This window comes from Saccopteryx bilineata, chromosome 5 (genome assembly GCF_036850765.1).
Source record: "Saccopteryx bilineata isolate mSacBil1 chromosome 5, mSacBil1_pri_phased_curated, whole genome shotgun sequence".
In the NCBI taxonomy this organism is placed as follows: domain Eukaryota; kingdom Metazoa; phylum Chordata; class Mammalia; order Chiroptera; family Emballonuridae; genus Saccopteryx; species Saccopteryx bilineata.
In genome coordinates this window covers 211,058,001-211,084,458 of record NC_089494.1, presented here as the reverse complement: position 1 = coordinate 211,084,458, position 26,458 = coordinate 211,058,001, and the positions used below count along the sequence as shown (strand labels likewise).

Genomic DNA, 26,458 nt, shown 5'->3' with positions numbered 1-26,458 from the left:
TAAAAATAACCAATAAAAATGATTTGAGCACCTAATTTGCACAGTAGGAAATGTGGAATTCGGGTCCCAGAAAGGATCATAGCTAAGTAGGAACAACTAGAACCCTGACAGCACTGAGTTTCCCACTCCAAACAGTCAGTGAAATCACACTGCGTCTTACAGTGCCCAGCACACAGCAGGCACTCCAAGGGACTCTTTTCCCTACCAACACTTTAACTTGCACTTTTATCCTACACACAATAAAAGTGCTTCTAAAAATTCAACTTTGGTAAATTTAAATGTAACACAAATGTATTTAGGGAAGTTGGCTGCTCAGAGTTGATTTGGAGGATAGCTTTTTCATAAAGCAAAAAATTAATCAACTCATTATTGCTTTACTTTTATAGTCAAAATTTTGTACTAATAAATTTTCCCACGGCAACCCACTATATGTAATGTGTTTAGCACAATGCCTAACAAAGTTTAAACATGAATAATGGTATTATTATGATTATTATTATGCTTATAATTCTCATTGCAAGTATAGTTTGTATACATTTGAAGTAGAGTTTTAAAGGGCTTTAAAAGAACTAAAAGCTATCTAAATCTTCTTTGCCAGTTTTTGGTTCTGTCTACAATATCTTATTTTCAAACTAGTCCAAGGCACTTCAACTTGAGTTCTTAACGTGTCTTTGTTTTGGGATAGGTGATCTCTCCCCTCATGAGTAGGGTAGCTTGGCACTTGGCCAGATTCTGAGCATTCAATCCTGACTATACAATTTGAGATTTAAAACCTCTGGGCATCCTTCCCTAAGGAGCAAGGCCAAATCTTCTGTAACACAGGACTGTTTCTGGACAACTTTCACGAGGAGTGGGAGGGAGCCAATAAGTCAAATCCCAGTAACAGGGTCCCAGATATTCTGATGAGCTGCTCCTTTCCTGTCTATCAGTACTGGGCTGAGTAGTGGTCCCAAAGATGTCGGGTCCTAGAATCTGTAAATAGCACCCTAATTTGGAAAGCAGTCTCTGCAGGTATGATTAAATTAAGGGTTTGAGGGGGAGCTTAACCTGGATTATCCAGGCTGGCCCTAAACGCCATCACGTTATCTGCATAAGAGGCACCTAGAAGGATATGTGCTCACAAAAGAGGAGAAGGGGGCAGTGTGGTCATGGAATCCAAGACTGGAGTGGTGCAGCCACAATCAAGGAGTGTGGGCAGCCACTACGAGCTGGACGAGGCAAGAACAGACTCTCCATTGCGAGCTTCTCGAGAGAGTATGGTCCTGCCCACACATTGATTTTGGCTCAGTGAAACCGATTTTGGTTTCTGGCATCCAGAACTGTAAGAAAATAAATTTGTGTTGTTTTAAGCCACCAACCTTGTGGTAATTTGTTACAGCGGTCATTGGAAACTACTGTACAACATTAGTACATCACCACAATGAAACCTCATGTACTGTGGTATTCATAAAAATGATAATACAGCCATGTTCATCATTTTCCGGTCCATTAAAGGTGATTATTATTATGCCACATATCTTAAATCTTTCTGGTATAGGCAGACTCACTTTTCCAGCAGCACATTCGGTCCCATCAAGGGGGGGTCCCTTTTTAGTTTTACAAAAGTAAGGGTTATCAGGATGGCTGCACCACAGCTGTTTACACGGGTCAAAGGTTCGGAACTGGAAGAGAGAATCAACATTTCAATGAAATACAGATGGCATGACATGCACCAACAAAATATTCTATATATGTTCTTCACATCATGTTCCTTGGATATTTTGATTTCAAGTTAATGGTCAAAGTTTTGGCATATCAAGAAAAAAAAAGCTGCCCAAGAATTCCAAGTACAGAGTATTTTTATTCTGCTTTTCTAAAATAAAGTGATAAACCATGATTTGTCTGCGATTCTCTAGTTGACCCTTACTATTTCTGCCTACCATTTCTATTTTCTGGTTTTCAAATAAGCAATACTGGAATTTTAAAAAGTGATTATAATGAACCTTTTAAATATGACAAGTTATTACAATGATCTTGTAGTTCTTAAGCTATCAAGACGACTTCTCTTAACTGAACTGCTCAGCTATAAATAATAAAAATGCCCATCATAATGAGTTGACTAAAAGAAAAAAATACTTGTCAAACTTTCTATGTTAAAATAATGTATTCCAGGTGTAACAAACTATTACAATACATTCGTGTGGTTTATAAAGTACTTTCCATATATTTGAGCCTCACAACAACCCATGCCTAAGAAATGTGAGTTAAGGTAAGGCTGTAGTTACGATTACAAGTAAGACAGTCACAGAGCCTGACAAAAGTCTTAGTTTTCTCAATCTTAAGAATGTTTTTTTTTCCTAAAACACCATATATAACACCCAAATGTATGCGTCTACACACATATTTGTGTACGCTTTTGTCTGCTCTCCTTCTAACTGTAAATGTCTTACCGTTCTTCAGATAGATTTTAAAAAAAGATATCAAACATCAATTTACCCATATGTCATTGCTTACACCACTAATTATAGACATCTTGTGGTCAGAGTTTTTTCTTAGTTAGTACTCATTTTGGACCTGGGTTTGTTGTTCTAATTCCTATCATTTAATGCAGACACTGTATTTTCCCACCAAAGTCCAAGCTTTAGAGTTCTCAAGTCAAAATATTAATGCAGGTGATTAGGAGATGACAATGAATAGTTTATAGACAGTCCAAACAGCTGTAGCTCTGGGAACATGGAAGACTTCAAACAGCAGATCAACTTCTTTTCAGTACCATGAAATACTTACATTTCTTGCTCTAACACATCCATGAAATACTTATATTTCTTGCTCTAACACATGAAGCTTGCTCCAACATATAAAAAAACCTTTTCTTTTTTAATGAACTACTAAATCTCAACATGGAAATTTAGTGAAACTTACCTCTAATCAGAATAGCTACATGAGAGACAGGCTCTACTGGATTCCACTTAGCATTTACTATGTGCCTGCCCTGTGCTAAGCACTTCAGCTACATATCAAATTGAACCCTGACACCAATACTGAGAGATAAATACTATCATTATCCACATTTCATACATGAGAAAACTAAGATGGGGAGAGTCAAGAAGGTGCTTGGAATCATAGATCTAGGTTCAGATCCAGGCCCTCACACCCCACCAGCCTCACTATGAAACCCACACCCCCAACCTCCCCAACCTCCACACTCTGCCACACAAGTCTCACCTGAAAATAAACCAGCATCACCCTTCCCTCGGCTCAGAGCTACCTGGAATCCTGGCCAACAGGCTAGTAAAAAGCGACCTGTTTAAGGCTTAAAAGTCATATCTAAAGGTCACAAAAATCAAGGGAGCAACAGAGTGTAGGGTTGGGAGCCAGGCAATCTTGGTTTCCATGTTCACCTCCCCTATTTACCAGCTATGTTGCTTAACCTCTGTAAATCTGGGCTTTTTCATCAGTAAAACAAAAGTATACCAAAATCCACCTAGTCTGTCACAAGGGTTAAATAAGACAATATATGAAAAGCACTTAGCTTTAACATGTGGTGACATGGCAAACACAAAATCATTGGAAGAAATTCTTACACTCACACCAGTGAATCTGTAAAGCTCACCAAATAGGAGATATGCAAACAGATTTCAAGAGGCAAGACCAAAACTGACTTTGGGAAACATACCGCAGTGCACATTTTGTAACCAACCCCAAAGTCAAAACGACATTGCTCATCCATAGAATAATTGATTCCAGGAAGTTCTGGGAGTTTGGGCCAATCGTGTTCAAAAGGGTCATCAAGGAGACAGTCATAGGAACTGTAGGAAGGGAAAAGCATCACATGCAGTTAAGTGTTCATTCTTTTATCACGTCCTCATGAAAAAAGTATGCTCAGGTTACATACTTTAAAATTTCATTTAATCGTAGAATAAATTCATAAGAGCATATTTTTAAAGGAATTTGGTTTTAGTTCCATTAAAAAATAAAGACCCTTCACCCTTTTTCATCCCAGGAAAAGAAGTCAAGCATGACTTAGGGAGGCAGTATAACTGTGACAGCCTTCTTAGGGTCCCGTGCTGAGCTCCTGCAGTGTAGCAGAGAAGGTTCTGACAACTGTACTCTAGGGCAGTGGTCGGCAAACTGTGGCTTGCGAGCCACATGCGGCTCTTTGGACCCTTGAGTGTGGCTCATCCACACTCAATACCACGTGCAGGCGCTACCTCGATAAGGAATGTACCTACCTATACAGTTTAAGTTTAAAAATTTTGGCTCTCTAAAGAAATTTCAATCATTGTACTGTTGATATTTGGCTCCGTTGACTAATGAGTTTGCCGACCACTGCTCTAGGGTATAGGTGGTACATTATGAAGGCATCACAGGACCTTCCCCTCCTCATCCTCTACTCATATTTGACCATTAATCAAAGAGTCTATAAATTATATACTAAAAATAAATTATAGTTAAAAATCAGTTAAATTCTAGACTGATGACTTAAAATATTATGATTATATTATGAAATCATTGTGCCAAAATCTCTGAGTCATAAGGAAATGCTAACAGCGAATAACAGTTTTCATTCACTGGGAGTTTTGTTATGAACAAGACCTGAAGAGTCAGTTTCATGTCTGTACTTCTGCTGTAAGATAAATGCTCTTGTGACATGCAGATAGGGACATACTGAATATATCTTTTCAATTCTTGGCCGCTGCATCGGGACCAGTGGTAACGATGAAATGCCGCTTGCACCAGGGGAGCCATGACACTTCCCATAGCAGTCTCATCACCACACCTGTTGCCTTGTCCATCATGCTCCATTCCCAACCTAGAACATAAAATGAGCACTCACTGACAAGATCACAGTGGCCAGGGCTTTTTGTTTAATTTCTATTTTAAAAATAAATACAGTTGGTCCTCAAATTATGTCATTATGATTGATGTCGTTTCCTTATAATGTTGATGAGATGCTGTAGAAACTTAACTCTTATTTATATCGATTAGATTATGGTAAATTTGGTTTTATTTTAAGTTGTTTTGCTTAAGGATGCAGAACTTATTGACAACATTAAGTAAGGACACACTGTAGAGGGAAACAGGCATTTTCTAAGTTAACATGGCTTTTGTGGAGGAGTCTCAGGAATTGTGAAATAGACAACTATTAGATAAAAATGCCTTTCTTATTTCATAGTTGTGGAAACTACAGGGATGTCTGCAAGCTAGAGGCACTCATTTGGTTTCAGTGCATGACCTTGTCAGTGTTTTTGGCTCCTCACACTTGGCAAGGGACAAGCGTTGCATGCTGGCCATGCACTGGGCCCAAAGTGCGAACAATACTGAGAGAGGCAGGGAAGAAAAGACCTTTCTTGGCTTTATAGCTGTCAACAGTGACTTACACATGGCCGGTTTCATGGGCTACTACAAAAGCAGATGAAAAACCATCCTCATGATTCAGGGTACAACTTCTCACTGGATGGCACATGCCTGTGACTGGAGCATATCCTGTAGAGAATAACAATTCCTTTTATTTTCATTTTATGAGAAAACCCATTAAGAATTACTACTGGACCTTTGCCTAGTAGGAAGAAAAGCAGCTTTTCAGGAAACAGAGGCAGTATTATTTCCCTGCTAGCACTGTGAGTCGTTCTCTTGGGAAAACTACAGGTAGTGGTCTCTGAGATGATTCATCAGGCCTACACTTCCTTCTTTCCTCAGAGAAGGAGCTGCCCGGGGTTACTGTTGTATTCTGCCCACCAGCTAAGCCTTGTCTTTCCGTTTCAGTGAATGGTCCTTCATATCATGTCATGGTACCGAGGAAGGGAGCCAGAAATTCCATCACCATTGAAAAGGAAATCGTCAGTCTACTTTTTCCAAAGCCTACATCAGAGTTTATTAGATCAATGTGAGCTGACTTTGGAAGGAAACTCTTTGGCAGCAGTATTTTCTCGTGGCATCTCTTTCCCAGTTCCAAACACTCCCTGGAAATCACACTGCATTTTACAGCACCCCCTCCATACCACAAAAGCCCAATCATTATTTTAAAGGCAAGTATAATTTATTATAGTAGTTAAGTGGCATTGTGAATTCCACAGAAGTCACTGGACGCAGTAGAAAGGAAATACAAGCTTGGCTGATGCACGCTGGAAAGCAGAGGTAGAGATGGGAACCATCGAACAGACTCCCCGATTTGGGATTCCTTTTGAAAAAAAAGTCACACCCTCAAGTTTTTCTTCTACATGTTAATGGAAATACCTTGCATTCCAGCAGGTCCAAAGTCTTGCCTGGTTAAGAAAATTGCATGGTCATGGTGTTCAGAGTGGTTGGGATCAGATTTTTGTTGTTGGCAAGCCCAGCGACACACGTTCTCCAAGCTTCTGGATGGGTTTCCCCTTTCTATGAGGCTGATGGACTGAGAGGGAACAATATGTTGAAAACATACATAGCATTTGCTCAAAGTGTTCCTTTAATAACCTTTGCTGAAGTTAACATTTAGGATTACAGCATTTAAATAATGCTTGATAATATTATTTGGGGCTTTTTTTAGATACCTACTTTAGTTTGAAAATTCTACATGCTCATAAAAGATATATATATAAAGTGAGAAGCAGAGAGGCAGGGAGGCAGAGAGACAGACTCTCACATGCGCCCCGATCGGGATCCACCCAGCAAGGCTTCTACAGAGCAATGCTTTGCCCATCTGGGTCTGCTGCTCTGTTGCTCAGCAACTGATGTATTTCAGTGCCTGAGGTGAGGCCATGGAGCCATCCTCAGTGCCCTGAGCCAACTTTCTCAAACCAATCTAGTAATGGCTGCAGGAGGGGAAGAGAGAGAGAGAGAAAGAGAGAGAAGAGGAGGGATGGAGAAGCAGACGGTCACTTCTCCTGCGTGCCCTGACCGGGAACCAAACCCAGAACTTCCATACACTAGGCCAACACTCTACCACTGACTGAGCCAACCAGCCAGGGCATCATGAAGGATATCTTTATGATAATATCACCTGTGTGAAACATGATTGGCACCATATATGGGAATATGTGATGCTGAGATTTTCTATTGTGAGGCAACTCAATGTAAGTCATTTGATTAAGAACTCTAGTAGTCGAAATATTTCCTAATTCAGCTGAGATTGTTAGTTTCATGGGTATTAAGAATAAAAATAAAGGGAAAGATTCTGGCATGAGATTTTATCCAGAGCTGTTGAAGTGAAAGATCTTTAGTTAAGGTTCTTTTCTTGGTTAAGAATTAATTAACATATAAAAAGAACATAAGTTCTTCAATGAGATGGTAAAGCTGGTCAAATCTTAGTTTATGAGGAGTGGTCAAAAGCTAAAAACCTCACACTAAAAAGAAAAAAAGCTTTCCCATTTTTAAGCTCACAGCAATAAAGAGGAGTGTACAACACTTATCTTGTAGTTATAATAGATGTATTGAAGAAGTTCCTTGGAATGTTGCTACTATCACATTATGGTCAGGAGGTCAAAGTTCAGAGGGAAAGGGCCCATCCTTCAAGAACCCAGAGGTCATACTTCCTGGAGTAGTTCTGATGGAATGAGAAATTGAACTTGCAACCCCAAATTAGTCCCTCCTTGGCTGACAAGGAGAGACTTTTGTTATATTTCAGCAAATGTTATTATCAGTGTTTACATTCTTAAAATTAGCTTGGTTTGTTATATGCTGATCATATACTTCTCCAAACAAATGATTTAACAACCAACTGAAGGCTGTTAACATTCCAGCTGCAGCTGACTTGTATTCAGTATTAGCGACAACAAAGTCGGTCAGGCTGACAGGGTAAACTAAAGCTCAGTGACACCTTCTCGTCAGAAAATAAGTGGATGTTACATACAATAATGATAAAATGCAAGCATATGGATTTTATTTTATTTGCTAAATATATAATTTCATTAGTATTTTATAATCAGAATATTTTAGTTATGGGAGAGGACATATAATTATAAGTATCAAGAAAATTGTAAGGACATCAAGAAAATTTCCAAGGACAGGAATACATATAGTGCCATTTTAAAGTCAACTACAGTTCATTGTATCACATGAAATGTCTACTGTGTGCATTTTGACCCAACTTTTAATTTTCGAAAGGACTAACGCTCTTTCAAATGAAAATATTTACTGTGTGCTTTACTTTTCTTAAGTGGAAGGATATATGCATAAAATATTATTTTTAACAAATCATGTGAGAGCACAGATCTTTGCTATTGTTCTTCACTGATGTATTTGAAGCACCTAAAGAGCACCTGACACACACACTCAATGTATATATGTTTTGAATGAATAAATGAATCATAAATCTGATAACAATGATGGGACTAAGGAAATTCTCCTTCCTCACATGGTATCCATTTTTTTATTCAAGTTGTCATGGCTGATGTCAGGATAACTATCTACAAGTTCATTAGACAGAGATAAACAAAGGGAATGATAGCAGCACAAAAATCATTCATTATCTGCTGAAATCTGGAGATCTCCATGCATTGTGCCCATTTTTTTCTTAGTTCAGTGGAACCAAGATTTAAATAAGTCTTATCTATGCCATCTGTTAGCTGTAGCTTCAATGATTTAATTTTCCATTTGCTAACCCAATCCTTAATGTTCACAGTTCACATGTTCTAAGAAAGCTCACCTTTGCATAACCCAGCATGATCATACGCACCAGGACCACATTTATATGCACTCCGAGGGACTCGTCATGGTAAATTTCATTCACCTAGAAACAAAGACGATAATTACTAAAAAACAAGCAACAAAAAGGATTTGGTCAAATGTGTAATAATCAAGGGATCAGTCTGTAATCCAGTACTGAAGTTAAATCACTTTTTTAAAAAAAAATCTAGTTTAAGCTGAACTCTGAAATAAAATCACATACTTTTAGCTTTGAAATAATTTTTAGATATTTGAATTACTGAGTTTATAAACTCTGGAGTATCATGAACATGCTTTACAAGGGCCTTATTAAACTATTGTAGTTAGTACTGAGTCAGCATGTGCTACAATTCACATATGACATTTACCAAAAGCAACCACAAGAGGGTGACTCTGGTGAAGTGTCTGCTAGCTGTGAGTGACAGCAACCAGGTAGAGCAGTGGTCCCCAAACCCCAGGCCGCAGACCGGTACCGATCTGTGGGCCATTTGGTACTGGTCCGCAGAGAAAGAATAAATAACTTACATTATTTCCGTTTTATTTATATTTAAGTCTGAATGATGTTTTATTTTTAAAAAATGACTAGATTCCCTCTGTTACATTCGTCTAAGACTCACTCTTGACGCTTGTCTCGGTCACGTGATACATTTATCCGTCCCACTCTAAAGGCTGGTCCGTGAAAATATTTTCTGACATTAAACCGGTCCATGGCCCCCAAAAGGTTGGGGACCACTGGTGTAGAGGAAAAGAGACAGTAGGCACTTGCCTGCTGAGGACCCATATACTAGCAGAGTAATATGCCTGGTTGAGAGAGCCTGTGGAAGTAGAGCCAGTGTTCCTGGATGGGGCCTTCTCAATGACCTCCCAAGAGTGGGGCACCTGGGGCAATGATTATTTAGAAATCCTATAAAATAGAATTCCTTCCATGTTTGAATTGCTAATATGATTGTACGAGTACATATCAGATGACTGTCAGTGTGGGACAGAGATCAGAAAAGCAAAATTGAGTAACTGCTTTTATTTAATTTTTAAAGTTACTTATGAAGCCCTGGCTGGTTTGTTCAGTGGATAGAGCATTGGCCTGGTGTGCGGACATCCCAGGTTCGATTCCTGGTCAGGGCACACAGGAGAAGTGACTATCTGCTTCTCTCCTCCTCCCATCTGTTCCCCCCATTGTCTCCCTCTTTGCCTCTTGCAGCCAGTGGCTCAAGTGGTTCAAGCATGGGTCCTGGGCATTGAGGATAGCTCAGTTGGTCTGGACATGTCAGCCTCATGTGCTAAAAATACCTCAGTTGATTCGAGCATTGGCCCTAGACTGGGGTTGCCAGGTGGATCCTGGTAGGGGAGCATGTAGGAGTCTGCCTCACTATATCCCCTCCTCTCACTTAAAAATAGGTAAATAAATAAACAAAAATAAAGTTACTTTGAAATTTCTAACAGTGAGTTTGTATATTATAAAAGCATGGATATTAGAATTTAAGTAACATCAGAGGTCACAGTCCAAGATAATTTTATTTAATGAAGAAGATGAAGGCTATTGATATTAACATACAAAAACACATGGTTAAGTTATTGGCAAATTTGAGTCCAAAGTGGACTTTCCCTGTATTTTCTGCAGAAACTAGCGTAAAATTAGTGTGATAAGGAATGGTTTTTAAGTTCACAAAAGCCAGCAGGAATGGGAAAGGTGAAGTTGTCCAGCTAGATTATAAAGTTAGCTGTTCTCAGAACAGGACCTCAGCCTTTGTCACAGTAAGTAAAGAAGGATGGGAAACCAATCACAATTTCACTTGAGATCCAGGAGGTTTAAACAGTAAGCACAGTAAATTAAAAGCCCAGAGAAAAGATAGGCATAATCTCATAGAGAGAGGCTTTAAAAAGAAATATATGTCAAGGATGATAAAATGTTCTCAAAAAAGAAAATAAACTCATAAGTCAAAAAATAGTGAAATGCCTAACTGACAAAGATATAGACCAAGAAACCTCAAGTGAAAAGTTTCAAGAATCTAATGGGACTACACAGAATACCTTAAAAAGAAAAAGCCTTAAATGTAGACTAAAGACATACTTTGAACTTGTACATGAAACAAGGAAGAGAGCAACAATTACAATAGAGGCAAAAGATCTGACGAAGCTAATATATTCTAAATATGACAAAATGCAGTTTAACAGGAAATGATGTAGATAGAGTCCTTTATAAGTGGAAAAACGCATGCATATAAACACATCCATTTACAGACACACACACAAACATCGAATGGTAAGTCCTGATATAATATGTGTTCAAGATAAACCAGGGAATGAAAAAGAAAATATGCAATCAGGTAGGTAGCTCATCCCCATGTAGTCTTACTCAAGGCCAGAGTATCCCTGATGTACTGAGTTCCTTCTGTCTGTGCTGTCATAGAAGAGGTACTGGCAAACACCAATGTGCCCAGAGCAAGGAACCTAGAGAATGTGTCACATAAAGAATGACTGTGGCGACACAGTGGCCAAGAGCCTGACACCAGACACTAACTGTCTCAGCTGACATATTGGCTCAAGATCCTCACTGCTGTGGTCGTCAATGTTCTGAGCTCCCAGCAAATGGACATAATAAACACATGACCTTACAGGGTTAGGTAAGGATGACAATATTTAACTCATGCAAACAAATCACTCAAAAAAATTTTAGTGAGAGGGAAGGTACAACATTAAAGTATGGGGAGTTGAGGGAAAAATCTAGGGAGAAGACTTAACAGCAACCACATGGAGAAGGGGTTTGGTTTACTCTGTGTGTCTACATGAAATAAATCAAAGAACTATAAGTTCACACTATTGATGGAGTAGATTTCAGGTAAATATAAGGAAAAACTAAATGCTGGACAAGAAACTGATGTCTTGTGACCTATTTTGGTCACAGGCAGATTCTCTTCTCTCGCTCCACACCTCTTTCCACCCTGCCTGCTGATACTGCCTAATGGAACACCGGGTGCCCCTTTTCTTCTGGGTTAATTATCTAATCAGGAAGTCCTTAACATTACAGGCCAATAAAAGCAAAACGTCCAAAGCCAGACCAGCCACTGACATAGTCATCCAGACTCATGGATATTCTAAGAGACTTTTCATGAGGCAGCTGTTTTGAATTAGCAACATAGCTTCATTTGACACATACTTAGCTTAATGTAACGGAAATGTAAATATTTATATATTCAATGTAAAAAAAAGTTGAATGCAATGTTAGTAAATACACAAATTAAGAGAATAATACAAATTAAAATGAAAGAAAAGTAGTTAGGTTTAAAAAAATAATTAATTTTTGGAGTGACAGTGATGGAAGGGAAGGAGGAACTTAGAGCGATTGCAGAATAGTAGCGACAACTATACTTCTGAATGTATAGGAAAAATCTACATCAAAAAATCTTAGAATCACAAAATTAACAAACATTGATAATAAATGGCAAATAGCTTATGAAATCTGAGTTAGTATGATGTACATCTAATTCCCCTAAATTAGTAAATTCCTTTGTACTTGGTGATTTTAAAATCAGTACAGTGTCAAGAAAGTATAATGGACAAAATTTATGTTGTTAGTGGCAATATTACACAAATATATTTCATCCACTTAATGTAAATATTACATTATAAAATGATGAAATAAAAGCACACTTAAAATATTTCACCAGCCCTGGCTCATTGGCTCAGTGGTAGACCATTGACCTGGTGTGTGGACGTTCATGGTCAGGGCACAGAAAAGAAGTGGCCATCTGCTTCTCCACCCCTCCCCCTTCTCTCTCTCTCTTCCTATCCTGTAGCCATGGCTCGATTGGTTTGAGCACATTGGCCCCGGGTGCTGAGGATGACTTAGTAGAGGCTCCGCTTCAGGCATTAAAAATAGCTCAGTCGAGAGCATGGCCCCAAATGGGCAGAGCATCGGCCCCAGATGGGGTTGCTAGGTGGATCCTGGTAGGGCACATGTGGGAATCTGTCTCTGTATCTCCCCTTTTTTTGCTTGGAAATAAGAAAAAAAATTAACCATTTACCAATAGAAACATTTTATTTAACAAAAGTTACTGTAATGCCAACCTAATCAGATAACAGGGTTCTGACAGAACCAAAATTAATTATGGAATATTCTGAGTCAGCACACACTCATGAAACTGTCACAGGGTCTACTTAAATTTTATGGGTAGAAATAATCAAATATCAGGCAGTAATATTTATACACATAATAAAGTATTCTTTCAAGGTGGCAAATCAACAAATATTAGGTAGCTGTATCATGCAAAGTACTGGGTATCACTAATCGTTTGCCTTTCAAGATTTAAAAAGTTGCTTCCTGTACATTATTTGCTTTTAAAATGAACAGAATTATTTGGCTGTTTTTCGTCTTGCCAGGCCTTATCAATAATATCAAATAATATCAAAATGAAATGTTTGTATATTCTGAAAGATAGTAGATATGATAAGATTAGGGGAAACAATTAGCATCCTAAGACTAGCTATTCAAAGAGCTGGATTTTGGTCCCAGATATGACAATAATAAACTGAGTGAACTCAGTCAGTCATTTAACCTGTCTGAGCCTCTGTTTTTCTCAGAGGCAAATTATAATTGGACTTGCTCTATCTATATCATGGCGTTGTTCGGATCAAGTAAAATGCCACACAACTGCACTCAGCAAATACAAATTACTTCAGCACTCTTCCACCTATCCGTGCATGAAGTCGTAAAGGTTTGCAAAGGTATTTTCATCACTGACCTGAAAAGAGCAGGAAAAACAACTGCCCCTTATTAGTTTTCCCTGAAAGAGACATCAAGACTCATACTTTAAACATATTAACTTTCAATTGAATGAAAAATGCAGCTTAACTTATTGAAAAAAAAATTGAAGCTAATTTTTTTCTTTTTAAAAATACTGTCTAAATGTTGTACATAGCTCTTTCCAGCAGATGGCAGTATGTACACTGTAGAGGGGATAAGGGACTGGCTACTTAACTCACCTGAGTATGTACATACCACTGGGTGCGCCTGCCTTTTCCTATATTTACACATTCATTAAATAAATTTCTTAAAATTAAATATATATTTTAAAATATTCTAACCTGAGGAAAACATTGAGTTTTGAATACCTGACTCATTTGGCTCTTGAAAGAAAAATACTGAAGACATCTTTATTTAATCTGTTTTCCAGTGTCATCTGAGTAGAACTAATATTATAAAGAAACTCTTTGACTGGGCTATAAATTAGTCACAAATTTTCACAATCAGTAAATGATATACAGAAAAACTAGAAGCATGTGTCATGCTAAATTAACCATTTGAATCTATCAAGATGAACAAAAAATAACAGCAACATCAATGACAGACAAAAACAACAGCTAATATTACATAGAGCTTCCCAGGACCCACACATGGATCTAAATGCTTTAAATATATTAATTCAAGTAATCTTTGCAAGAACTTCAGAGGTATTTCCATTTTACATCTAAAGAAATTGAGTCCTATCCCCGCCTCAAGGAAAGAAATTGAGGCCCAGATAACTTGAGCAACTTGCCCAAGGCCACAGGTAGGAGACAGAGCAAAGGATGAACACCAGGACGTGAACTCCACAGTCAGTCGTTCCCAGCAAACTGCGACCCTTCCCCGACCTGCAGACCACGGCACTGTCACTATGCACTAAAGACCTGGTTTTAGAATAATCAACACCGATTTGCTCTCCCTGAGTTTAAGAAACTGGTAAGGAATCATATTGATAAAAAGAACTTAAAATTTTCCATTTCCTTTTCAGAAGCTTCCCTCATGTACATTTTAAGGAAATGAGGAATTTGATTTCATTTATTATAAATAAGAATTTCTTGATTATCAGGATAATGGTATTAAAAAAAATGTCAGAAGAAAATAAAGAGGAGCTAGAGCAGATCGCTAGAAAAACCAAGTAGGAATAGAAAAGATGAGGCTGAAATTTATAACAAGTGTTTTGGGTTGTAAAAAAAAAAAAAGCATTAGGTATAAACATTCTAAGAGGTCACGTATTTGACACTACATAATACAAATCAACTTTCGTCTCTGAAAAACTGAATATCAGTCCTTTCACCCTGTGAGCCAACCTATTGGAGCACCGGTAGATTTACTGTTAGGTGCTCAGGGTTGAGCCCAGAGCCTTTATTAAATTACCTGAAAGAAGGGTAAACAGAACATTAATTCACTTTTCAGATGACCTGAAATTGGAAGGGCTTTCAAATGATGTGAGGGGGGAGAAAGGTAAAATCAAACCAAGTATTCCTTTCCTTGAAAAGAAAATTCCTTCCAGGTTTGTTCCCGGACAGGACAATTTCTCCCAGGACATTTTCCTGGCAGGACAATCTGACCTGCTTTGTCTGACTAGCTGATGAACAGCTTTGTCTGGCTTCAACAAAACAGCGTTCATTTTTCTTGCAGATGACTGGATTAGCACTGGAGAGGCAGTATGGCTTAGTGGTTAAGAGCATGAGCGCTACAGCCAGGCTGCCTGGGTTTGATCTTAGCTATGTGACCTTGGGCATGTTATGCGTTTCTATGCCTCAGTTTTCTCATCTGTAAAATGGGATAATTATAGTACTGTCCTTATAAGATTGGTGAGAGGACAAGAGGTTGAGGAAGAAGCTACCCGAGCCTGGGCAGCCAGAGCAGGGAGACGCACGAACAGGAGGAGATGGTCCGTGCCTGTGGGAGAACGAGCAGCTGAGGCAAAGGGAAGAGCAGGTGCACACGCTCACCCTACGTCACAAAAGCGCAGAGCCCTACAAAGGAGACCGCTCATCACACTTCAGAAACAGACAGAGATCCAGACATGTTCTATCCTGTTCCCCCAAATAGAAGCATAGCCAAAATTCAAATAAGTCTGCGATGTCAATCCCTGTCCTGGACAGTCACCCGCTGCCTCTATCTTCCCGTCACATGGAAGTGCTAAGCCTCTACCTTTTTCTGAGGCTCCTTCCAACTTCCCTAAAGACTCTGCTCCAAAACATCAGCCTTACTTCCCTACTCAACCCCTCCCTTTCCTCTTTCATTGTCTCTATTTTCCTTCATCAATAAGAAAACAAGCAAACAAAAAAAACCCACCTACAATGTTTTGCAGTATTTAGTACTGTTTAACACTATGCTCTTTAATGATATTTTTGTTTTTGTTTTAAGCAATATTCGCTTATCTTTTCCTGCCTGGTCCACACATGTCCGTGTCTCATAGTTTCCGATCCTCTTCCCTTCTCACAGACTCTCTCTGCAGTGTTTCCTCCACTGCAGCTCCTTCGACCAACTACCTACAGGCTGATGGGTTCCAAATGTTTATATATCTGACACCGACTCACCTCTCGTGCTTCAGGGCCATCTGTTCAACACTACTAACAGATCTGTCTATTTGAAAGTGTACCTAAATATCTTAACGGGTACTTAACTTCTCCCTATAATCTATTCTTTTTGGAATATTCTGTCACATTTAAAGATTAAATCATCCTTGATTTCTCCCTCTTCTTCAGGTATTGCAGTCAATGTATTACCAAGCCCTGTGGACATTTCTTAAACCCATCCCTTCCAGCAGCTTAGTATGCATCCAATCAGTTGGAACGCTGCAATAACCTGTTAAAACTTTTGCAGATGTTTGCATTTGGGTAATTTGGGCCCATTTTAGAGGTTTTCCAGGAGGCAGATTATAATTGTTTAATGACTGTTATTGGCCCTGGCCATTTGGCTCAGTGGTAGAGCGTTGGCCCAGAATGTGGATGTCCCAGGTTCGATTCCCGGTCAACGGCACACAGGAGAAGTAAACATCTGCTTCTCCACCCTCTCCCTTCTCTCTCTCTTCCCCTTCCACAGCCATGGCTCAATTGATTCAAGTGCATCAGTCTCGAGCATTGAGAATGGCTCCATGAAGCCTCTGCCTCAGGCATTAAAAATGGCTCGGTTGTAGGCATGGCCCCAGATAGGCAGAGCATCGGCCCTAGAGAGCAGTTGCTGGGTGGAACCTGGTCAAGGCGCATATGATAGAGAGTCTGTCTCTCTATCTCCCCTCCTCTTTCTTGGAAAAAAAGAATGAAAAAAGGAGATGATAGTTTTCATAAACATGAGCCTGTCCTTTTATGGTAATTATGTTTTGGGTGGATTAAGAATAGGCAATTCAGCGACAAGGCCTTACAAACTCTTTGGGCTTTGGAACAGTGGAGACACCCAAAGTTCAGGTAGAATTTATTCCCTTTCTTCAAGAACAAGAAAAATGATTTCCTCACCAAGCTAAAAGGCATTTCTGTGTTTTAGGACCCTGGGAGAAATGAAGGATGGAATAAATCTGGGAATTTAATAAAAAGGTCATTCTGATGATCTGTAGGATAACAAGAAAAAATGAGTGAATGTCAAGGAAGGAACTTGAGGCTGCAGAATCAAAAGGGCAGGAGGAAACTGAGATGCTTTTAGTAAAAATCAAAGAGGCCTCCTTGGCAGCAACACTGGATGTTGTGTTATGTTAACGTAGCCTGTGATGTGGGGCTCTCTTCCAGAATGACGGGTCCAGGGTTTTCCAGGGAAGGTGTGCCTATTTGTATAAGGGTGGCTGAACTGACGTGTGCTTACTCTAATCTGCCTCTGTGACCTGGTATGTTCAGTCAGCATCGGGGAAGGGAAAATCATTGGTTGAGGCAAGGAGGGGTAGTGTAAACCACGGGGAGTCTGGAGCCAGACAGAATGTAGCCTCTCCCCTAATTCCGGCCCATAAATACTATGCGTCTATGTTCCTAGCATGGTGTCTAACAGCCTCTTCCTTCAAATCATTCTAATGCATCCAGCATTCTCCTTCTAAAACAGACTGATTAAGTAACTAATCTTTTAAATCACATTTTGACTCTTACTTAGCAGGATAAACTTCACACTCTTTGGGATGGCACTTTTTTTTCTAAAGGAAGCCTCGACTGCTCTCTCCAGCCTCATCTGCTAGCTCTCCCAAATACCTTTCAGTTCACCTATAGACAAAACTCCAGCAGTTCCAAAAACTACCGCTTTTAGCATCGTTTCTCCATCTTCCAGGACTTCTCTTTGCCTAGCCGGGAAATGCCAATTCATTCTCCAAAGTACAACTCAAATGACCTAGCCTCTATGAAGACTTTATCTGCTCCTGGCATTATTTACCAAACCCTATCCCTTTCCTTTCAATTAGTGTTTACTTTGTGGCTGAATCTTTTGAACAAACTATTACATTTATTATTATTTATTGATTTATTTTGTCGCTAGAATTAGCTCCTTTTGGAAAGGGGCTAAATTTTATTAATTTTTGCCTCTCTGGAATCTAAAAGGACTTGGTCTGTGAGCAAGTATATACGCCAGGTAAATAAATGACAAGATAGTGTGACTTCAAATGTAAGACATCGATTAACAACAATGACCCAAATAAGAAACTGCTCCATAATTTACCTAGATTGCCGAAACACATCTACTACCCAGACAAATCTGCCTTACAGTCACATTCATCATTTTCAAAAATATTACTTAAAAAATCAAAACCAGCCCTGCCTGGACAGCTCAGTTGGTTAGAGCATCACCCCAAAGTACAGAAGTTGCTGGTTCAATTCCCGATCCACATATAGAAATAGATTGATGTCCCTGTCTCTCCTCCCCTCCTGTCCCATCTGAAGTAGCCAATTTTGATACAAAAAAAAAATTCATGAATTTTCTCTTAATTATTAGCGAGTACTTGGAAGTCCAAGATTGTTTGTCATACATACTAAGAGGCATTCTTTTAAATGAACTTTCTTTTTACTTGGTAAATCCTCAGATTAAGGCACAAACTCAATGTCCTCCAGGGCACTGAACACTCAAACAGGCACAACAGACCAAGATCACCTCCTAGATCCAAGCAAACGTAAAAATACCTGACACAGAGGGGGCAGTGTTGGTGACAGCCACCATCTGGCACATTGAAAAAAAATAACCCACCCTCTTAACCAGGGGTCCCCAAACTTTGCCCCATGCGGCCCCCTGAGGCCATTTATCCGGCCCCCACCGCACTTCCCAAAGGGGCACCTCTTTCATTGATGGTCAGTGAGCGGAGCATAGTTCCCGTTGAAATACTGGTCAGTTTGTTGATTTAAATTTACTTGTTCTTTATTTTAAATATTGTATTTGTTCCCGTTTTGTTTTTTTACTTTAAAATAAGATATGTGCAGTGTGCATAAGGATCTGTTCATAGTTTTTTTTATAGTCTGACCCTCCGACAGTCTGAGGGACAGTGAACTGGCCCACTGTGTAAAAAGTCTGGGGACCTCTGCTCTTAACCATAAACTCTGCTTCATCACCCTGTTAGAATTTTAAACTGGACAGCTCGCTGATTTGATTCAGTCCGGGATGTAACTGAATTCTCATTTCCATGACTTGAATGTTATTCTCACAAGACACAGTAAAAGGTAAGGGAATGACATCTGAGTTTTATTTGGCAAGGGGTGTATGAGAAGCAGTAAAGCTTAGGGAGGAAGAACACTGGGCTCTGAAGGCAGGGAGATGTGGGCTCAGGTCTTGGCTTTGCCACCTATTAGCTGTCTGACTCGGGGAAACTTTTCTAACTTCTCTAAATCTCAATCTCCTCCTCATTTATACACTGGGAATAAAAATGAACATATTCCAGGGTTGAGGATGATTATACAATTCATGTAAAGTATTTAGCACAGGACCAGGCAGAGCTCAAAGGCTACATATTGGTAGTAGTATAAGCCTTCATCCTTAACAACATGGAATCATTCTTTGAACCTCAATCTGAAACTAGATGATATTGAGACCTTGAAAGATTTTTATCGCTAGATTTCATTCCGCACAATCTGGGATTTATTTTATTTCTTTCATAGATCATTGCACTGATGTAAATGGCACCATGCTCCAGCAGTGTTCAAACCAGAAACGTGTAAATCATGGTGGATTCCTCCCTTTCCCTCAGTCCCCAATCTGTCTGCTGGCAAATTCTATTGATTCTACCATAAATACTCTCTTCTTATGGCAATCACTTAATACATCATCATCTCTTGCCTAAACATCTGTAATTAATTTTCAGTTGGCTTTCTTCACTGTTCCTAAACCTCCCCAATCTATCCTTTACAATACAAAAAGGGACCTACAATGGCTTTCCCTTAACTCACTTAATATTGAATTCAAGCTCCTGCGATGACCTGACTGCGTGTTAAGGTGCTATCTGTCAGGTCTCGGCAATATAAACTCATTAGTTTTCCTTTTATGATTAATAAATCCTTTAGTGGGGAGATATTTTGAGCCTACGTATATATCCTACTTCTCATTATACTTTTACCCACTAATCTTTGTCACCCATTGATGATACCTGCTTGCAACAATTACTGCTTTAGTGTTTGCCAATTAGCAATGTTTCTACATCTATCGTTCGTGCTACATTTATTAACTCCACTATAAGGAAGAATTGTCCCCTGTTTGCTGACATAGTCCAGTATTTATTTGTATCAGAATGAACTCACAAATATTCCTTTAATTGCATGTATTATAACGCTTTATTATTATTTATTTTTGCTCATATCATCTCAGATATGGCTACTGGGAGCTATGTTAAGTTACATCGGCTATCCATCAGGGTTCTTGACCTGGATGAGTGTCAAGTAGACTTTGAATTTATGAAATGGTTTTGAATTAGTTTGGACACAAATACGTTTTTTATGGCTTTCCTCAGATTCATAAATAAATCTACACACTAAAATGTTTGTTAAAAACCATTGTTCTTACCTACTACACAAGCATTTTGACTCCTAAATATTATTTTGACTAATTAGAGTCTTCATGTTTGAGTTGCTCATTATAGAGCAAGTCAGAAAACGAAGATGGGCGGCATATTCCTCCTCCAGGCAAGTTCTGATGATGCTGTAAATTAGTTCCCATTAGAGCCTAATATTTTGAGCAGCCAGCCCAAAGCTTTAATGAGTACATATGTTCATTAGGTCACATTAGAAAATCTTCTTCAGCTATATTTTTGAAAATTGTGTACTGATGACTATGACATAAATGCTAAAGTGAGGTGGAGTTAAAATGGGAATCAAACAAAATCAGTCTGGTTTTGCCTTCACTAAGTACTTGACACCAGGTAAGTAACCTAACATTTGTTTTTAAATTTCTCTGTCTTCAAAAAAGGAGAATGTTGCAGGAGTCTTCAAACTTTTTACACAGGGGGCCAGTTCACTGTCCCTCAGATCACTGGAGGGCTGCCAAATACAGTGGTCTTTCACTGACCACCAATGAAAGAGGTGCCCCTTCCAGAAGTGCAGTGGGAGCTAGATAAATGGCCTCAGGGGGCCGCATTGCGGCCCGTGGGCCGTAGTTTGGGGATGCCTGTGAGGATTACCTCTAATGTTTCTTCTCAAATTCTATGGTGTGATCCAATGTCAAAAACAAGAACTACATGATTCCATACATTGGTGGAACTTAAAAATGAGACTAAGAGACATGGACAAGAGTGTGGTGGTTACCAAGGGTGGGGGGGAGGGAGGACATGGGAGGGAGGGAGGGAGAGAGTTAGGGGGAGGGGGAGGGGCACAGAGAACTAGATAGAGGGTGACAGAGGATAATCTGACTTTGGGCGAGGGATTTGCAACATAATTTAATGACAAAATAACCTAGACATGTTTTCTTTGAATATATGTACCCTGATTTATTAATGTCATCCCATTACCATTAATAAAAATTTATTATATAAAAAAAAAAGAGCCACTGCTAGCTCAATAAATAAAGGTGATTTAAATAATAATAAAAAAAAACATAGCAGTGGTAACTTTTACCTAAATTAGGTAAAACTTTACCTTGCATAGAGAGCAAATGGCTAAAAAGGAAAACATTAGAAAACAAAGACTCATTTCTTGAAAAGGAACTTCATGAATCCCATTTGCATTATAGGGCATTTGACTTTAAAACTGAAAATTTCAAATGATAGAATTATCCTTTGAAATTCTGTATTGTTTTTGTTTTGATCAAGTGAGGGTCCACCTTTATTCTTATAACTCGAGGCTATTCTAAAACTCTGTAGGGTATTTCCTCCTTTTACCTTCATAATATTGCCAAGAACCATTCTTTTCCATCATATTATAGATCAAAAGAGAATAAAAACTGATACCTATCTTTTACGTTTCATTGCTTTTGCTCTCGGTATATTTTCCCATGTTGCAGCTAATAGATATTCCAAAGGAAAGTACCACAGCAAGAGAACGAAAGCCAATGTGGTAGTAGTAATTAAGTCAAAAGGCTTCAATGCCACTATGTTCAGAATGGGAAAAAAACATTGTTACCTGCCTAGAATGCTCAGATTTCAGTAAGGTAAGCTTCATAGTAGTTCACATGATAATATACATTTCTACCAACAGAGTTTGAGTATCAAGATACAAAGAAACATTTTTGGAAAAAATTTCCAGAATAATCCAATTATTTTTATTTTTCACTCTAAAAAAATTCATTTCTATTTCTTTATTTCCAAAGATTTCCCCCCATTCTCTCCTCTGAGTTCTTGTCCTTTATTATCCCACTAGTGATTTTTTAACTAGTTATTTATCCAAAATTACTCATTGGGCTAAGAAACAGTACTCCTTTCAGTAGTTCTTTCTTGACTCAGAGCCTTTGCAGTTTATGATCCGTCAGACTGGACCACTCTTAACCCTGTCCTTTGCCTGATTCTCTTCCCCACTGAGCTGCTGTGTCTCTGCCCACAGAGTGTCTCCGAGAAGCTTTTTCCTAATCTCCTATCCAAAGTAGTCCCCCCTCCTCTGTCCTTGACAATAGCCCTTTACCCTTCTCTATTTTCCTTCTTGGCAGTTGTTAGTACCTAACAACTAAATATGTTCTTTGTGTGGTCCTCTACCAAGCTCCAAGATAATTTTCTATTGTGCTCATTGGGATATCCCTTATGCCTAAATAGGCCTTGCCCATGGTAGGCAGGGATCAATATTTGCAGAATGAAACATGCCCCATAGCTGAGAACCACTTTCTGAGCAGTTCAGCCATGTTAAAAAGGGGTAAAACTAAATATTTCTTAATATAACAAGATAAAATATGAGATCACAACAAAGACTTAACATATATTACATATCTCTTATTGAAAGTATAAAAATTTGTCAGAAATGACAATCTAGGAATCTAAAGATGGGCAAAAGTTGTGTGTTTTCAAAATAAGTTCATATCTGTTTATCTCTTCTTTATGAATAAGGCTTGGAGAAAGTTTAAGATCTACAAAAACATAATTAAAAATAAAGAGATATAAGAGAGGTTACTATTCACAGCTTTACTGAATAACAAAGGAGCTGGAGAATGGGTAGAGGGTATTCCTCCTAAATGAAGAATCATATCAAACTCATCACCTACAAAACTTGACCATATGCTCAAGTACAGTCATCACTATCATTAGGCAATATGGCCCTGAAACAGATAAAACACATTTTGCCAGAAAGTGGTCAGTCAGCATGGCTAATTTAAAATAGCAGATGAAAAATATTTAACATTACTCTTGACATGTATTATATTTTAAGTGTTTTTCTTGAGTACACTTAAACTATAATTAACCTGAGTTAAAATTAAATATAACTGGTATTTTTAAAAAGTTTCTCCTCCTCTTCCCCTCATCCCCTTCCTCCTCTTTTTTTAAAGCAATAGTAATAATTTTTTCTCCTCAGTTTTTATGCATCAGGAATTTAGGAGTGATTTTTCTGAGGGATTCTAGCTTGGTGTTGCTCATGAAGTCAAAGTTAGAGGTCAGCTGAGGTTATTCAATTGAAGGCTTGAATAGGGCAAAAAGATGTAAGGTGTGGATCTGAGAAGAAAGATTCATTTGGTATGAACTTCCAGAGGGATTTGTCTTCTAGGATGGACTCCCTGTGGTCAACCAAGGGCCCAAGCTTTATAAATAGTAAGAGCCTAGCTGCCAATTGCTGCCAGGGCTTCTCATGTACTGTATATACAGCGAAGAACCTCAAACTAAACTAAGCTTCCCACACCATTCCCCGCTTATTCACCTGAGTCAATTACTGCAGGGAAACCCTGGCTTCACCTTCTACCAGAGGATTAACACTTGCTCTGTCCAATCTGACCAGGCAGTGGTGCAGTGGATAGAGTGTTGGACTGGGATGTTCAAAACCCCAAGGTCGCCAGCTTGAGTGTGGGCCGATCTGATCTGAGCAAGGCTCACTACCTTGAGCCCAAGGTCACTGGCTTGAGCAAGGGGTCACTCAGTGCACTGTGGCCCCTGGTCAAGGCACATATAGAAAGCAATCAATGAACAACTAAGGTGCCGCAACAAAGAGTTGATGCTTCTCATCTCCTTCCCTGTCTGTCTGTCCCTATCTGTCCCTCTCTCTGTCTCTCTCTGTCTCTGTCACACACAAAAAATGACTTGCTCTGTCCAATCAGAACCTCACAGTTTGATACCTCTTTTACCTGAAACAATCCAAAGTGAGAACCTGAATAGGAACCTTCACTATAAAAGGTAGCCTCCCTTTTGTCTCAATAGAACACAAGTTAGGTTGCTGTCTTCATCTATGTCTCCCAGACTGCAGCTCCATTTGCTCAAATATTAATAAATATTCTTTATTACAGTCTAAAATTAATTTTGTTTGATAAAGATTCCACTGCTAAGGTAACTTACTTATACAGCTAGTAAGACAATGCTAATTGTTGGCCTGAAGGCCCCACATATTTTTCATGTGATTCTCTCCACATGTTGATTGAGTGTTCTCACAACATGGCCAAAGCTTTATTCCCAGCATTTTTGGGTCCTAAAGAGTAGGGTAAATGTTTATCTTCTACCCTTCCCCATATGCAGCTGGTCTTTGTCTGTGCCCTTGGCTCAGTGGATTTTGTTGCACTGCCCCCAGAAGTGGCTTTTTCTTCGTAGAAGAAAAGGTAGAGAGCAGGAATTTGTGTCTGCCCCCACTCTTGGTAATTGTGTGTGTGTGTGTGTGTGTGTGACAGAGACAGAGACAGAGAGAGGGACAGATAGGGACAGACAGACAGGAAGGGAGATGAAAAGCATCAATTCTTCATTGCGGCACCTTAGTTGTTCGTTGTTTCTCATATGTGCCTTGACTATGGAGCTACAGCAGACCACTGCACCACTGCCTGGTCAGGCTTAGTCATCCTTGACAATGACATCCTTGACAATAAAAATAGCTCAGAAAGTTGTGTACCACTTTCTTTCCTGATTTCTCCCCAGGCTTATCAGTGGCCGAAGGTGTTCATGAAATTGGAAACTGAGATTAGGATCCATCTCAGGCACCATACATCTCCCTGAACAAATCCTTTGGTGTTTTCAGGGACCTCAAATTAGGATGGGAGGCTGTGCTCTTTGTTTAGAGTTCCCAAAAATGTGCTGCTTTGTTTTGGAAAGCCATTTGCCTTTGACTGATTTATGATTGATATTTGAAAACATGGGTTTTCCTTCACTTTACATTATGAGGCGCCTGTTTCCCTCTCTCACTGATTTTGGTGAAAGAGAAAATTGTGGAGAGAGCTTTGAGTTCCTCTAGAGCAAATGTATACTGCCCCTCTACAAGCACCTTCTCAGGTTCCCAGGCATGTTAGGCTCACAACCTCCCTTCTTGTTTAGAATTTTCCTGTAAGGCTAAGACTGTTTCCCTATCTTACTGGGGCAGAGGGAGTGGAGGAGAAGCAGATAGCCACTTCTTTTGTGTGCCCTGGCAGGGAATCAAACTTAGAACATCCACACACCAGGCCAATGCTCTACCACTGAGCCAACTGGTGAGGGCCAACATTCTTGTCAATAGATTCTACTTAGAAAACCTTTAGACTTCCATGTGACCTTCAAAAAACAAAACAACAGAAAAGCAAAATAAAGAAACAACAGGTAGCCTGACAAGGCAGTGGCATCAGACTGGGATGCAGAGGACCCAGGTTCAAAACCTTGAGGTCACCAGCTTGAGCACAGGCTCATCTGGCTTCAGTATGGGCTCACCAGCTAGAGTTCAAGGTCGCTGGCTTGAGCGTGGGATCATAGACATGACCCCACGGTCACTGGCTTGAGCCCAAGGTTGCTCGCTTGAGCAAGGGGTCACTCACTCTGCTGTAGCTCCCTGGTCAAGGCATATATGAGAAAGCAATCAATGAACAACTAAGACACCACAATGAAGAATTGATGCTTCTCATCTCTCTCCCTTCCTGCCTGTCTGTCCCTATCTGTCCCTCTCTCTGTCTCTATCTCTCTCTCTCTCTCTGTCACACACACACACACACACATACACACACAAACACAAAGAAACAACAGGTAAATGAATCCCTATAACTCTCAACTTTCTGCTGATTTAAATTATTAATGAATATCTTGTCAAAACTATCAATTTTATAAACACACAAACTAAATCCAAGGAAGGTATGTGATTTGTCTAAGGTCAAAGAGCCAACCAGTTAATAGAGCTCACACTAAAGCCTCCTCCTAAATTCTAATTTCATATTCTCAGCACTTTACAACTTGGATGAATATTGTCATAGCTCCCTTCTTTAAAGTCTCACAAAATTTATAATATAATACCTGCTATTTAAGCCTTCATAATAGCATGCCTTTTATTTTTAAATCTTTAAAATTTCCCTTGTATTTCTTTTTTTTGTATAATACTTAAAACTATCAATCTTATTCAAAAGTTCTACCAACAAGCATCCAGACAGACCTTTCAGGACCTAAGTCATTCTTTATCATCCAAGGACACAAAATGATGCTAAAAGAACTATTTTGTCTTTTGTAGTTCACATCAACGTAGGCAGGCTAAGTCCGGAGACTTTTTATTATTCTCAGAACAAAATGAAAAACATAATTCATGTCATAGTTACATCTCATTC

The 26,458-nt window shown here is 39.2% G+C and overlaps 1 protein-coding gene across 2 annotated transcripts in view; it reads right to left on the bottom strand.

Annotated features, from left to right (window-relative positions):
• Positions 1–26,458, bottom strand: part of ADAMTS3 (ADAM metallopeptidase with thrombospondin type 1 motif 3) — a 259,718-nt gene that overhangs the window by 31,849 nt on the left and 201,411 nt on the right. For both annotated transcript variants that reach the window (XM_066280883.1, XM_066280884.1), the window contains 6 exons: positions 8,606–8,689; positions 6,217–6,373; positions 5,361–5,466; positions 4,649–4,792; positions 3,656–3,788; positions 1,548–1,661 (listed from right to left, as the gene is read on the bottom strand). In XM_066280883.1, coding sequence (XP_066136980.1) covers positions 1,548–1,661; positions 3,656–3,788; positions 4,649–4,792; positions 5,361–5,466; positions 6,217–6,373; positions 8,606–8,689 — 738 coding nt within the window. The remainder of the gene's footprint in view (positions 1–1,547; positions 1,662–3,655; positions 3,789–4,648; positions 4,793–5,360; positions 5,467–6,216; positions 6,374–8,605; positions 8,690–26,458) is intronic.